We start from the raw sequence: 16947 nt of genomic DNA on the forward strand, positions 1-16947 counted from the left end.
ACTCAAGTCATCATCTATCTCAGCGGTAGATATGTGAAGCTTTTGTACATATAACAATCATTTTCACATAAATTCAACATTATTTCATAATAAAAGATAGGGGACATGATCAGAGCAGAGATCACAGCAGCATGTCCGACTCAGACCATGCTGCTGCGCCTACGTCATTTCAGAGCGTCAGTTGCGATTCTCTGATTCTCTGATCACCTTGCTTTTACTTAAAACGGCCTTGTTTCTGCTTAAAACTGACTTTAAAATGATTTAGGAGGTTTTACTTTTTCATCTGATGGTTAATAATCACATTATTCCCTTTGATCACTTTGGGTGTAGAGAGTCTGACACAGATGTGATGCTGTGGTCCCAAATGATGCATGTGCAATGACGCCAGGGCGGACCAATTTTTAGGGGGAGACAGTTCGGTTGGCAACACCGGAAATCTGTGACCTTTCTCAACTGTGCCCACCACTCCACAATTGCCTGTTGCAGGTTCAGCAGCATGTCCCAGAGGTTTATTGCCTACTCTAGCATAGGTTGAACATTCCAGAGGATCATCACTTGTTTCTGCGGCAGCGGCACCCACTGGATAACAATCAGTTACAAGTCACTTATACAAGTCACTTGGTCCAGAACCCCATCCGACCTCCTGACACTTATGCCCATCTCCAGAACCCTGGCTGACCTCCCAGCACTTATATCTTCCAGTGCACCTACTTGAGCTAGGTTTTGGAGGGAAACAAGGAAAAACACACAAAAATTCACATGGACAGACAAACATGCACTGTCTTAAATTGGATTGTGTCCTTCTTTTTAAGTATGGATCATGTCTTTTATTGCATGTTCCCTTTGTCCTATACAATGTCGTGACACAGAAACGAGTGTCCTGTAGTTTGAAAGGTACAAAGAAATGTGGTCTTGTTGTTCGAAGCTGTCTTAAGAGGAACGAGAGGATGGGCACAGAAAGAGATGCTTGAAAAGGTTAATGTGGTGAGTTCATGTGAGATAAACACCTGCTGTCTCTCACTTTTATCGCTTCAGGAAAAACAAAATGAGTACAATCAGAGAAAAAGCTGCATTGTCAAGCTTAGTTCCACCACAGTTGGATTGTCATTGATTTTTTTTCTTCAGTCGCTCCTTTGTCTGCCTTTCTTTATTTCTCTGTCTTCACAGGTGCTGGATGTGATTTATATCTTCACGGTAAAACTCTGGCTTTAAAACTGCTGGAAGGTATAATGCGTGTCACACATGTAAACAGCTGAAGTAACGAAGAATGGCTTACCACTAAAAATAATTGTAAACACATTTTTCCAGATTCAGGCTGATGTACAGTGTTTTCAGTGATGTACAGTGTTTTTAAATCCCCAATGAATCGTCAGAATTCAACAGAATATTAATAATGACAACTTTCCTCTGACACTATACTTAACCAAAGACGAAAGTTTTATTCCAATTTAATCTTTTATAAATTTCTTTAATGTGATGTTACAAGTCTTCCTTTTACATAATCTGTTGGTGCATATTTAAATGCTATTTGTTGATTATTAATTAATTGTTAATTACTTCCTTTTTCTAGGATGAGTTTCAGTCAGCTAATATGTGTAAAGTGGCTTTGTTTAATTTTCTTAATAATAATAACCATAATTTGTGAACCCAAAATTCACTGCTATATTCCAACCAGGTTTGTTCTTATAAATTCATATATGAGGTCTATTAGAAAAGTATCCGACCTTATTATTTTTTTCAAAAACCATATGGATTTGAATCATGTGTGATTGCATCAGCCAAGCTTGAACCTTCATGCGCATGCGTGAGTTTTTTTCACGCCTGTCGGTTGCGTCATTCGCCTGTGAGCAGGCTTTGAGTGAGGAGTGGTCCACCCCTCTCATCGTTTTTTCATTGTTTAGGAATGGCTCAGAGACTGCCGCTTTGCTGGATCAAAATTTTTTCAGAAACTGTGAGGGACATCAAAGTGGACACCATTCGAGAAATTCAGATGGTTTGCCAGTTGATTTATCAGTTGATTTACACTCCTATTCTCACCTATGCTCATGAATTTTGTGTAAAGACCAAAAGAACAAGGTTGCAACTGCAGGTGATCGAAATGAAATTCCTCCTTTGGGTATCTGGGCTTACAATCTGGAACCGGGTGAGAAGCTCCAATATCCATGAGGGACTCAAAGAAAAGCCACTGCTTCTTTGCATTGAAAGGAGGCAGCTGAAATGGTTCTGACATCTGCTGAGGATGCCCCTTGTCATCTCCCTAGGTAGGTCTTCCAGGCGCATCAAACTGGGAGGAGGCCCCAGGGAAGACCCAGGACACACTGGAGGGATTATCGTCATGGCAATTCTTCGGTGGTGAGGAAGATCTTCCCTTGATTGATTCCCAAATGGAATATCTAGTACATCTAGGGTTGACAGAGATGCACAGTCCTTGACAGATCCTTAGCCTGGTCTGATTGGGGTCTGAGGATATTCTGCAGCCTTCATCTACCTTCACAGCCGTCACCAGCTCTGCCTGATTCACTGTTGAGGACTTATTGTTTCACCAGAGCCCTGTTAGCCATCTTGTGTTCAGGGTTGCTGTTGGGCCTTAATGGTTACCGTACGGGCCATCGAGCACAAACGACCCCCACCATACTTCACCCCACCAGCCAATCCCCTACTTGATCCATTTTCAAGGTGTTACGATGTGGGTGAGGGGTTGGATTCCGACACTTCAGGGAGGGATTATATTTCCCAGATAGCTTAGAAATGCTTCAGAATCTCCCAGGAACAGTTGGAGGACAAGGCCAAGGCTAGGAAAATGTGGGATGAACTACTTGGTTTTCTGTTACCATGACCAAGACATGGAAAATCATCAGAAAATGAATGAATGAATTTAACTTGCAATTGCATTGACCAAATGCCTTAAATAACCATGAAACTGACGATGTTTCTTCCTCATGTATTGTCTTAATTAAAATTTAAACTATATTTTACTTGCAGTTTACTTAGCCTATAATAGAACAGAATAGAGCCTTTATTGTCATTGTACATATATACATATATTTAGTGAAATTTGTCCTCTGCATTTAACCCATCCTAATTACAATCTAACCACTAGGAGCAGTGGGCAGCCACGGTCCGGCACCCGGGGACCAACTACAGATATAGAGGCACTTCCTTGGTCAGGGGCAGAGAAAGAAGCAGACCCTAAACAAGCATGTTTCTGATTGTGAGAGAAAACCAGAGTGCCAGGAGGAAACCCACGCAGACATGGGGAGAACGTGCAAACTCCATACAGAAAGGGAGGGAAGCGATCCCATGACCTTCTTGCTGTGAGGCATCAGTGCTAACCACGAAGCCACCTGCTGCCCATGGGGGGTAATGGGGTACATGAGGATGTGTGTTCATATGTTCATGTACTAGTTTTGCCTTTAGTTATATTGTTTATTAGCCTATAATTGACTGATAATTCCAACAGATTCTAGTGCCATTAAATGGCACATCTGTAGTAAATTTTTATTTATTTATCGGGAGCATATTAAAGGGAATGTGGGGTATATAGAAAGTATATTGTTTAGTCTTTTATTGACTTTTGCAAGCAGCAATGCTCACTCACTCACTCACTCACCTTCAACTACTTACTCCAATTAAGGGTCACGGGGCAGCAATGCTTATTTTCATTTAAAATAAATTTTGATCGAACTGCACTTGTTAGTTACAAGTGCACCACCTCAGCTGGCTCCTTTCAATGCAAAGAAGTAGTGGCTATACTCCGAGCTCCTCACTAATGACTGAACTTCTCATCTTATCTCTAAGGAAGACACCAGCCACCCTCCTAAGGAAGCCCATTTTGGCCCTTGTACCCACAATTTAGTTCTTTCAGTCATGAGCCAAACCTCCTGCCCTGTAATTTATGTCTGTAGCATGGTCCAAGCAGAGGGTCACCCCTTTGAGTCTGGTCTGCTTGAGGTTTCTTCCTCAGAGGGAGTTTTTTCCTTATCACTGCTGCTCTGGGGGTTAGTAATGTTAGACCTTACTTGTGTGAAGCACCTTGAGGCAACTCTATTGTGATTTGGTGCTATATAAATCTTTAAATCAGAGCTTTAAATCAGAAGTGTCTGACTCCGTGGTATAACTCACAAACTCGTAGCTTAAAGCAGATAACCCGTAAGTTGGAGAGGAAATGGCGTCTCACTAATTTAGAAGATCTTCACTTAGCCTGGAAAAAGAGTCTGTTGCTCTATAAAAAAGCCCTCCGTAAAGCTAGGACATCTTTCTACTCATCACTAATTGAAGAAAATAAGAACAACCCCAGGTTTCTTTTCAGCACTGTAGCCAGGCTGACAAAGAGTCAGAGCTCTATTGAGCTGAGTATTCCATTAACTTTAACTAGTAATGACTTCATGACTTTCTTTGCTAACAAAATTTTAACTAGTAGAGAAAAAATTACTCATAACCATCCCAAAGACGTATCGTTATCTTTGGCTGCTTTCAGTGATGCCGGTATTTGGTTAGACTCTTTCTCTCCGATTGTTCTGTCTGTTATTTTCATTAGTTACTTCATCCAAACCATCAACATGTTTATTAGACCCCATTCCTACCAGGCTGCTCAAGGAAGCCCTACCATTATTTAATGCTTCGATCTTAAATATGATCAATCTATCTTTGTTAGTTGGCTATGTACCACAGGCTTTTAAGGTGGCAGTAATTAAACCATTACTTAAAAAGCCATCACTTGACCCAGCTATCTTAGCTAATTATAGGCCAATCTCCAACCTTCCTTTTCTCTCAAAAATTCTTGAAAGGGTAGCTGTAAAACAGCTAACTGATCATCTGCAGAGGAATGGTCTATTTGAAGAGTTTCAGTCAGGTTTTAGAATTCATCATAGTACAGAAACAGCATTAGTGAAGGTTACAAATGATCTTCTTATGGCCTCGGACAGTGGACTCATCTCTGTGCTTGTTCTGTTAGACCTCAGTGCTGCTTTTGATACTGTTGACCATAAAATTTTATTACAGAGATTAGAGCATGCCATAGGTATTAAAGGCACTGCGCTGCGGTGGTTTGAATCATATTTGTCTAATAGATTACAATTTGTTCATGTAAATGGGGAATCTTCTTCACAGACTAAAGTTAATTATGGAGTTCCACAAGGTTCTGTGCTAGGACCAATTTTATTCACTTTATACATGCTTCCCTTAGGCAGTATTATTAGACGGTATTGCTTAAATTTTCATTGTTACGCAGATGATACCCAGCTTTATCTATCCATGAAGCCAGAGGACACACACCAATTAGCTAAACTGCAGGATTGTCTTACAGACATAAAGACATGGATGACCTCTAATTTCCTGCTTTTAAACTCAGATAAAACTGAAGTTATTGTACTTGGCCCCACAAATCTTAGAAACATGGTGTCTAACCAGATCCTTACTCTGGATGGCATTACCCTGACCTCTAGTAATACTGTGAGAAATCTTGGAGTCATTTTTGATCAGGATATGTCATTCAAAGCGCATATTAAACAAATATGTAGGACTGCTTTTTTGCATTTACGCAATATCTCTAAAATCAGAAAGGTCTTGTCTCAGAGTGATGCTGAAAAACTAATTCATGCATTTATTTCCTCTAGGCTGGACTATTGTAATTCATTATTATCAAGTTGTCCTAAAAGTTCCCTAAAAAGCCTTCAGTTAATTCAAAATGCTGCAGCTAGAGTACTGACGGGGACTAGAAGGAGAGAGCATATCTCACCCATATTGGCCTCTCTTCATTGGCTTCCTATTAATTCTAGAATAGAATTTAAAATTCTTCTTCTTACTTATAAGGTTTTGAATAATCAGGTCCCATCTTATCTTAGGGACCTCGTAGTACTATATCACCCCAATAGAGCGCTTCGCTCTCAGACTGCAGGCTTACTTGTAGTTCCTAGGGTTTGTAAGAGTAGAATGGGAGGCAGAGCCTTCAGCTTTCAGGCTCCTCTCCTGTGGAACCACCTCCCAATTCAGATCAGGGAGACAGACACCCTCTCTACTTTTAAGATTAGGCTTAAAACTTTCCTTTTTGCTAAAGCTTATAGTTAGGGCTGGATCAGGTGACCCTGAACCATCCCTTAGTTATGCTGCTATAGACGTAGACTGCTGGGGGGTTCCCATGATGCACTGTTTCTTTCTCTTTTTGCTCTGTATGCACCACTCTGCATTTAATCATTAGTGATCGATCTCTGCTCCCCTCCACAGCATGTCTTTTTCCTGGTTCTCTCCCTCAGCCCCAACCAGTCCCAGCAGAAGACTGCCCCTCCCTGAGCCTGGTTCTGCTGGAGGTTTCTGGAGTTTTTCCTTCCCACTGTAGCCAAGTGCTTGCTCACAGGGGGTCGTTTTGACCGTTGGGGTTTTACATAATTATTGTATGGCCTTGCCTTACAATATAAAGCGCCTTGGGGCAACTGTTTGTTGTGATTTGGCGCTATCTAAAAAAATTGATTGATTGATTGATATAAATGAAAATAAATTGAAATTGAAAAAATGCCTATAGGTCAGAGTAGGGATGAACATTTACCAGTAGATGGAAAGCTTTGCCTTTTCACTCAGCTCCATTTTCATCACAACAGTACGGTAGAGCGAATGAACCCCACCCCTGGTGCACCAATTCTCCAGCCAATTTCACACTCCGTTGTCCCCTCACAAGACCCTGAGGTACTTGAACTCCCTCACTTGGGGCAACACCTCATGCGCAGTTGCGCAGAGGAGAGGAATGACATCTTCTCAGAACACCGATTAGGGCGCAGACAGTGGCGGGCACAGTTCCGATAAACCAATAACAGGTAATTATCGAAGATAATGTTTTTATTATTAGATTATCTTTTTAGATAACTTTAAAGACCATTATTGGACTAGTTATCTTGCGATAAGTTTTTGTCTGATAATTTTTAGTCCGTTAACATAGTAAACAGCTACAAACATTTTTAAAATTTAAAATCAGTTGAGCACCTGCCTGTTAAATGTGTCATAACAGATGTGTAGTTCTACCCTGTGCAAACAGAAGAGAGCTGCTTCTAGGAGAAACTGCTGTATCCTCTGTAGGCAAAGGAGAACTGGTCACAAAAAAACAAAACAAAAACAAAACAAAACCTAATTTCCTTTAACACCATACTGATATGCTGGCAATATCACCCAAGTCATCCAGAGGCATACATTTTTAACTTATGGTTCAAATTTTAACCAAACTAATTTCGGACAAGTTATTTAAAATTACTGTCACATCTGAAGTTTTATAAAGTGAAAATACCAGATATATGTTTTAGTTTTAAAGTAATGCGCTAATTTTTAAGGTTTTAGTGAGCACATGCTGTGCCCAGCAGTGCATTATGGGTAGGATAGGGTAATCTCGGTACGTTCAAGACAGGACAAATGCACGTCAGACACTCTGTTCAGGCTCCACGGACAACAGCATTAAACTCTAGTGCCTAAAACTCTCGTGAATATATTCTCTGGGTTTATAGACATTGTTATTATGTTTGCGTTTGTTAAATTCCACGCATCTTAAATGTAGCAGACACGGATTATCTGGAATTTTGTTTTGGCAAGTTTTCATGGTCTCTACTACCATCTAGATTGGGATCTTTAAATTGTCCATAGGTGTGTGTGTGTGTGTGTGTGTGTGTGTGTGTGTGTGTGTGTGTGTGTGTGGGTGTGTCTGTGTTTGTTTGTCTGTTTGTGGCCCTGTGACAGACTGGCGTCCTGTCCTGGGTGTACCCCACCTCGCGCTCTATGGTTGCTGGGATGGGCTCCAGCCCCCTGCGACCCTTAAATGGACTAAGCGGTAGTAGATGAATGAATGAATGATCAAAAGCAGACATTTTGGGACACATCCATATAAATATTTGGACTTGCCAGAGGAATGCAAGCTCACGAGTGTTTGTCCAGCTTCAGCTCTAATTTAGGCCACACATGGTGCAAAATATGTTGCTAATATGAAGCTTGAAGCATTGAGTAGTACATTTAGTCTCTAAATGGTGCAGGAATGTTATCATAAATTAGCCTCATTTGACTACAAAAGCCAGAAGAAAACAGCTCAAACAGACAGGAAGAAATTCGCAGTCACAAATACCCATGAGTACAGCTTCCTGGAATGAAGCCTTTGAAATGAAACTACAAAGAAGTATGAAAATGGACCACCTGGACCCTGCTGGAAACACACCTGGGATTTTATTTTTCCTGAATATCTGACCACCATCTCACCACAGACTGTACTCTTAACCGAACCTCAGACTGTATGCTCAAGCATAACTTGCTCGGTTTTTCTACTTCAGTGTTGTAACAATGTTGGTAACAGTGAGATGAAAGGAACATCTTACACATGATGATAATTCACCAAAGGGAGGCAAGGCGACCCGCAGTTGCCCTGTTTGCACATCTGCCAACAATCTTCTTATCTTCCCATCAGTATTTAGTCAGCTTCTCATTCACTGCCAGATTATATGTTTTCAGCTTTCTGCATTCAGATTTTCATCTTCCGCTGTCAGGGTAATGTTTTTTCTACTTTATTATTTTGTACTTCACTTTTTCTGAAACCAAATTTGTAGATTATGCACATCTATCTCTCTTTGGGTTCTGTGTTACATCTGTACCTAGAAATATTGCATATTATATTGTCATGCTTTGTACCTGTGCTCTGTGTTGTTTAGTTGGGGATTTTATGGTTTTCTTGGTGCTGGGTTTTTCCTGCCTGCTCTTTTTCTATCCCTGTCTCTCTTGTCTGTGTCACTTGGTGCTTGGTGGTGGGCGTTGCACTCGGTTTGGGCCACACCCAGTTCTGGATCTTTCCATACACCTGTTTCTAATCTGCATCTCTTCACCTGGGTGTATTTATGTACCACTGGTGGCACTACTCCTTCGCCAGATCATTGCGCCTTGTGCCTTCACTTCCAGCCATGTGTTCCATGTCTCCAAGTCCTGCTACCATGTTGTGTTTCGACCACCTGCCTGTTTGTATTGACCACGCCTTAAGCCTGATGTTTTTGATCTGTTTGCTTGTTTTGGACTGCCTTGCGAACCCCACTGAATCCTTCACTAAACGCCTGTTGTGTGGGCCGCTGAAGAGGAGGTACTGCTGGCCCACCACCACCAGAGGGCACCCTGCCTGGAGTGCGGGCTCCAGGCACCAGAGGGCGCTGCCATCTCACAGGAGCAGCCGGGGTGACAGCTGTCACCTACGACAGCTGTTACCAATCATCTGATCCGCAGCGGTATATCTGCAAGACGTCATCTCCACTTCTCTGCCGAGATATCGCTCTACCAAGGAGGTAACGTATCCAGCCAATCAGATTGTCTTTTGACCATAAAATACTTTTTGCCTTCACGCAGAAAGAGAGTAGAACAGCAGGAGACTGTATTTTGGATAAGTACTCACATTCCTGCACTAACAGTGTTTTCCTGACGAGAGGTGGAGGTGGTTTTTCCACCATACGTGTTGCTGGGTGCAGGCGCACCCACATCTGACTGTTTCTGTTCCTCGCCAGCAGTACCAGATCCGACAAGCGGAGGCAGTGGCCAACTGGGAGTTCGGGACTTGGCGGCTCCAGTATTCCCGGGGTTCGGTGGCGGAGGAAATCGTGTAGTTCCGGTTCTGCTTTGGACAGACGTCTCCTATCTTCGAGCCTGCCCACATGACACCTTTGTGATTCGACTTTATTGTCTGTTATTGTAATCGGTTGTGTTTGTTGTGCTTATTTCACAACAGTAAAAGTGCTATTTGACTTCCTCCATTGTCCGTTCATTTGCGCCCCCTGTTGTGGGTCCGTGTTCCTACACTTTCCCAACAACGCCTTTATGAACCAAAGCTACATTGTTGAGTCCTACAATTGTGTCCAGACATTTCTGTCCACCATTCCTGATAATTATTATATGGCTGCGACGCTACGCATGCTCCGATTGGCTAATTTCTGGTCCGATATTTTTCCATATCGAACCGGCTACCATGGCAATCGGTCTGAAATGCGTATCCCATTTGTTAAAAACCACAAAGCTAAAAACATGATTGGACAAAGCAAGTCGGACATGAACATACTCCATAAATATAGCCATGTAATAAATTATGAGCCTCGCTTGCTCAGTCTGTACAGGATTATCAAACCTCTGTGTTTTTTCGCTGACTATGAGCCCAAAATCATCAGCAGCTTTCATATTCGGTTGATACCATAATGTAGTGTATTTATATTTAGCCATATAATGATAATAATATGTATATAATAATAATAATAACCATATAATAAACAAATTATTAACCTCACTTGCTCGGTCTGTAAGGGATTATCAGACCTCTGAGTTTCGCACAGTCTTCGCTAATGCTCTGTCCGTACTGTCACACCACTGCAGTCTGATATCTTCCCATATAGACCTTGCACTCCGTTAATAATCCTTCATTATTTAAAAATAATTGTTCCAAGATTGTTCCAACATTTCCCATCTGCAGATATTGATTAAATCAACAATGTCTTTGGGAGTAATTTGCATGTGGATTGACTTTATCCCTATAACCACAAGCAGTGTGGTAAAGCTAATCCATTAAATGTATTACACTTTAGAGTCTGCAAGGAGATGATGACAACACCACAGAAACATCTCTTTTTTCTTTTTATCTCACTTTTACTTGAATGTCTGATTGAAATATTTCTTTTCTGAAATTTCTGTCTCTGCTCCATCCCACTTAACTTTCTTCTTTTGACTCTGACTAGTTGGGTTTCCATTTGACATTTACACAAAATGTAGCAATATTTTCTCACCAGGACTGTAATTCCAGTAGTCATGGTAATGGATCCATAAGTCCCACTATATTTTGACATTTTGTTGTTGGATTTTAAAAAATCCAATATAGCTGCAATATACCATGTCACAGTGTTTAACAAGCTCTCTCTCTCTCTCTCTCTTACTTCAACCACACACACATGACATGTATTTTAGAACATCATGCAAGTTTTTTTTTTCCAAGTGGTTTTCAAATTAAATTCTTTTTTTCCCAAATTACCCAAAAACCTGCCTAATGCAAGCATAAAAACAATTTTGCAATATTTTGACATTTTTTCTGAAATACATGTGTTTGTATTTTCAAATCTCTACTTCAAATTGCACAGTTTGGAAGGAACCTGGCTAATGTCTTATTACTTTTCACCCACTCAGTGTCCTCTTCTGCAGAGTGGAATTATTGGATGATTCATTTGTAGACCTGAGAGTTATCTGGAATTTTAAGGATCCAGTGCCCTGAAGGTCTCAGCATAGACATTTACAGGTTACTTAAAAAAGTTTGCTCTCTTAAAATCAAGGACTAAAAAACCTTAACTCTAATCTCAGATTGTAATGTTGTCCATTAACCAGCTACTTGAGGATCTCTGTGATTTTGTGAGAACGTTAGCTATAATTCCACATGCATGCGCACGCGCACGCACGCACACACACACACACACACACACACACACACACACACACACACACACACACACACACACACACACGCGCACACACACACACACACACACACTTCAGTGCATGCCAGTTCCTGATATACTCCATCTCCGTGGCAGTTATTTGATTATACCCTCTGGCACCATATCAGAGAGGAAGACAGTTTGAGCAAGAGAGGGAGTGGGTGAGCCGGGGAAAAAAAAAAAAAGAGATGAATTTGAATTTGACAGCAAGAAAGCAAAAGATGGAGAGACTCTGAGCAAAAGGTGGGAGGGTAGAGGAAAAGAATAGTAGCGACAGCAGCTGGATCAATAGTGTGTTGAGATATTCATTTGGACTCTGTTGGGGTTCCCAGTGTTGGCACACACTTTCCATTTCCCTCTTGCCGACTCTTTGTCTTGTTCTTTTTGTATCCACATCTTAACGTCTCCTTCACTCCTTCACTTTCACTGAGATGGTCACCACTGGGTGTCACTAAAGGAACAAAAAAGGAGGTAGGAACCCCATTCTTCTCCACTATCTGCCATAAATAAATCATGGCTGATTTCTGTTCATTTTTTTTTAAAGATTTATTTTAAGCATTACTGTTAATGAAATCTTAGTAATTAGCAAACAAGTACCTGTTTCTATTTACATTTTGAGTTTAGTGGCTTGGAAAAAAAACAGTAATGATACACTTATTGTAGAGTCTGCTGTAATAACTGATTTCTAATTACAAATCCATCAAGAATAACAAAAGTACTCATTACAGTATATACTTTTTCACCAGGTTTTGTAAAAATCTAATGTTCGTAAAAACCCAACAAGCACCCTTGTTCAAAAGCACCTCTTTATACAGATATAACAAGGAATCAATTTATTGTCAATGACATGAATTCTATAAATGTGACCAGAATAGAGCTAAATCTGCAATTGCTGCAGGAATATTCATATCTGAATGTTGGCTCTGAAGGCAATATGTTTTGAAGGTATCTTCAAATAAGAAATTTGTATTACACCCAAAAAAGGTAATAATATTGACCGACGAAGACTCCACTAATAGTTAAGTTACTACTTACAGTATCATGTCACCTAAGAAGACAAAGAAAAAGTTCTACTCATTCTGACGTGCATATAAGCAGGTGCTTATCCCTCAGTTCCATAAACTGAAGTGGAATATTGTTTATGACTTCCTCTGGACAGGACACTGATCCATCACAGAACACTGTATTTACTGGACTATAATAATAGTTTTGGAGGACAGTCAAATGTTTGGGCAAACTTTCCTATTTGAATCAAAGGGAAACTGTGTCCAAAGATTTGACTGGTACTTTATTCCAAAGCGACAGATATCTGAGAAAATACTGCATTGTTATGTATAAACACAAGAAAGTACTGTTCCCAGGCCTGACAAGATGAACCCGGCTACTGAATGGGATCTTAATTTGCAATCCACAGCAGAATGTGGTGGGAATGCACCATTACGCTGGATGCCAACTGCCATAAAACAAGAACAGCAACATTTGAGAGATGTTTTGTGTCTTTGAGAACAAGTACATTTAAGAAATCATGTTCTCAAACTGAAAGACCACATCCTGGACTAATGTGAGCAATTTACTCATATTTAAGAGTAACAATAACATGAATTGCCTTGCTAGCTTCTGCTCATTGCTCAGTGCAGTGTTTGCATTATAAATAAATAATATTTAAATTCATGTTGCTTCTTTTTGCAAGAAACACTATGCGACTGATACTCTGATGTGACGTATACTTCAGAAAATATGGTAATCCCTCAACCAAGTTCAGTACCCATTTACAGCTGAACTGGGATAATGCAGATAAAGTGTCTTGTCCAAGGAACCACAGAAGTAGCATGACCGGAAATTGACCAGGAATCTACTACATGTCAGTAGATCAGCTCCTATCCCAATGAGTTACCTGTTTGTCATAAAAAAAAAACACTCAAGGGGACAAAAAGATGTCTTCTTTGTCAAAGACTTGTCAACACTGGTTTATTTACAATATTTTCAGCTAAATGATTATTTTACTTGCTATTCAATCAAGTCACCAGTGTTAACCACTGTCCAGTATGTAATCCATCCGTTTTTCTATACCCGCTTACTCCAAATTAAGGGTCACACTAGCTCCAAGATCCACACACAGCGTTCATTTATGTGCTGGAACAGCTTCTGCTCTGTAACCCAATGATGTCCAGCAGCACTTCGTGGGTGTGCATCCTTTAAAGTGATGAACTTCACTGAGTGCCGTGTGGTCCTCGACTTCCGGAGGTCAATGACGATTTCTTTTGTCTTCTTGGTGTTGAGGTGGTTGTCACTGCACCACGCTCCCAGTGCTTGGACCTCTTCCCTGTACAGTAGTGTTCAGAATAATAGTAGTGCTATGTGACTAAAAAGATTAATCCAGGTTTTTAGTATATTTCTTACTGTTACATGGGAAACAAGGTACCAGTAGATTCAGTAGAGTCTCACAAATCCAACAAGACCAAGCATTCATGATATGCGCACTCTTAAGGCTATGAAATCGGGCAATTAGTAAAAAAAAAAAGTAGAAAAGGGGGTGTTCACAATAATAGTAGTGTGGCATTCAGTCAGTGAGTTCGTCAATTTTGTGGAACAAACAGGTGTGAATCAGGTGTCCCCTATGTAAGGATGAAGCCAGCACCTGTTGAACACGCTTGTCTCTTTGAAAGCCTGAGGATAATGGGATGTTCAAGACATTGTTCAGAAGAACAGCATAGTTTGATTAAAAAGTTGATTGGAGAGGGAAAAACTTATACGCAGGTGCAAAAAATTATAGGCTGTTCATCTACAATGATTTCCAATGCTTTAAAATGGACAAAAAAAAAAACAAAACAAAACAGAGATGCATGGAAGAAAACGGAAAACAACCATCAAAATGGATAGAAGAATAACCAGAATGGCAAAGGCTCACCCACTGATCAGCTCCAGGATGATCAAAGACTGTCTGGAGTTACCTGTAAGTGCTGTGACAGTTAGAAGATGCCTGTGTGAAGCTAATTTATTTGCAAGAATCCCCCGCAATGTCCCTCTGTTAAATAAAAGACGTGCAGAAGAGGTTACAATTTGCCAAAGAACACATCAACTGGCCGAAAGAGAAATTGAGGAATATTTTGTGGACTGATGAGAGTAAAATTGTTCTTTTTGGGTCCAAGGGCCGCAGACAGTTTGTGAGATGACCCCCAAACTCTGAATTCAAGCCACAGTTCACAGTGAAGACAGTGAAGCATGGTGGAGCAAGCATCATGATATGGGTATGTTTCTCCTACTATGGTGCTGGGCCTATATATTGCATACCAGGTATCATGGATCAGTTTGGATATGTCAAAATACTTGAAGAGGTCATGTTGCCTTATGTTGAAGAGGACATGCCCTTGAAACGGGTGTTTCAACAAGACAATGACCCCAAGCACACTAGTAAACAAGCAAATTCTTGGTTCCAAACCATCAAAGTTAATGCCTCCCAGATGTGAAGAAATCATGAAAAACAGTGGTTATACAACTAAATACTAGTTTAGTGATTCACAGGATTGCTAAAAAAGCAGTTTGAATATAATAGTTTTGAGTTTGTAGCATCAACAGCAGATGCTACTATTATTGTGAACACCCCCCTTTCTACTTTTTTTTTTATTAATAGCCCAATTTCATAGCCTTAAGAGTGTGCATATCATGAATGCTTGGTCTTGTTGGATTTGTGAGAATCTACTGAATCTACTGGTACCTTGTTTCCCATGTAACAATAAGACATATACTCAAAACCTGGATTAATCTTTTTAGTCACATAGCACTAATATTATTCTGAACACTACTGTATGTTGCCTCGTCATCATTGTTGGTCAGCTCTACAATGGTTGTATCTCCCGCAAATTTGATGAGGGTGTTGGAGCCATGGGTGGCAGCTCAGTCATGGGTATACAAGACAGGACTCAGGACACAGCCCTGAGGAACACCAGTTGATGTTGGGCTGATGGCATTAAATAGCGAGCTAAAATCAACAAACAGCATCCTGATGTATGTTTGGGGGCTTTCAATGTGGCCAAGAGTGGTGTGAAAGCAATGGAGATGGAGTTGTCTGTGGATCTGTTGGACCTGTAAGCAAATTGGTATTGGTCAAAGTCGGCTGGCATATTGGCCTTGACATGCTTTAACACCAGTCTCTCCATGCATTTCATGATCACCGCTATCAGTCCCAGAGGCTGGTATTCATTTAAACCTGTGATAACAGAGGATTTGGGCACAGGGATTATGGTGGCAGTTTTCAGGCATGTAGGGGCCGTGACGTGCTGCAGCAAACGGTTAAAGAGGTTAGTGAATACTGCAACAAGCTGATGGGTAGCTGGTACTCTGTCCAGTCATGGTACTTTGCTGATGTCAATGCCATGTAGGACTCGTAGCACCTGATGATGTTGGATGGTGGGGGGCTGGTCATGCTGTGATGGTGTCAGCTGTTTGTCCTCTGCTTGTCTGCTGTCCTCTTCAAAGTGGGAGAAAAGGGCATTGAGCTGGTCTGGGAGAGGTGTCGAAAGGGGGGGGGAGGGGGCACTGTTTCTAATCCATAAAGTTCTGGATGCCTTTCCACATGGAGCGGAAGTCCACATGGAGTTAAGGTCATCACAAAGAAAAATTATGTCACAATTGTCCAAAAAACACATTTTCCAAGACATCGCCATATCTAATAGGGTGATAGAGGTGATCCATAGCTTATATTGATCAGCTAATCATTTGTCATTATGCTGTTTAATGAAATGACATGACTGTTATCTGAAAAAGACTTATTTACACAGGGTATGCATCCCTTCTTTGCTGGCATTTAATTCAATTTTTGTTTCCAAGCACCCTAACCTCCTGCAATAAACAATGTTTTGAGACTCTGTTGCTCATTCTAAAGTCTTTGTGAGCTGCTGTGTAACTGGATTTTGCCACTCACTCTCCATGGCACTGAAACTAAAGAGAGAAAATGAAAACTCCCCCACTCTCATAGTATAAGGTGTTACATTTAGAAGTGCAAAATCAACCCAATGATGCAGGGAGCAACCACGCGGGAGGTAGGTGAAAACAAGGGTGATTTAATTATCCAAACACGTGAGAACAGTCCAAAATACAACATGAGTACAACAGAAGAAAACTAGAAGTCAAAATCAAACACAAGACATAATTCCACACGCAGGCAACAATGACGGATGTAACACGGAATAATTAAAACTAATAAATGGGACACAGCTACAACCAGGGAGTGACAAAGATTAACAAAGTACTTACAGCTAGGATGTGGGAGGAACCAATGAGAAGAAAACGGCAACAAACAGAAATCAGAGCAGGCTTAAATACACAACGGAACAAATGAGCAAACGAGTGGCAAGTGTGGGAAATAAGTGAGACCGGGAGGTAACACACATGATGAAACGAACATACAAAACTCAACATAAACCCGCAGGTGAGTGGAACCCAAAAACATCAAGATAATAATACACAACCTAAAGAGGGAGTC

At 40.8% G+C, this 16947-nt stretch overlaps 1 protein-coding gene across 1 annotated transcript in view; it reads right to left on the reverse strand.

The window, feature by feature from the left end:
* Positions 1-16947, reverse strand: part of LOC117518136 (inactive N-acetylated-alpha-linked acidic dipeptidase-like protein 2) — a 656634-nt gene that overhangs the window by 245723 nt on the left and 393964 nt on the right. The window contains exon 14 of the mRNA XM_034179197.1: positions 2926-2936. Within this exon, the coding sequence (XP_034035088.1) occupies positions 2926-2936 (11 nt within the window). The remainder of the gene's footprint in view (positions 1-2925; positions 2937-16947) is intronic.

Source organism: Thalassophryne amazonica, chromosome 10, assembly GCF_902500255.1.
Source record: "Thalassophryne amazonica chromosome 10, fThaAma1.1, whole genome shotgun sequence".
Taxonomy (NCBI): Eukaryota; Metazoa; Chordata; class Actinopteri; order Batrachoidiformes; family Batrachoididae; genus Thalassophryne; species Thalassophryne amazonica.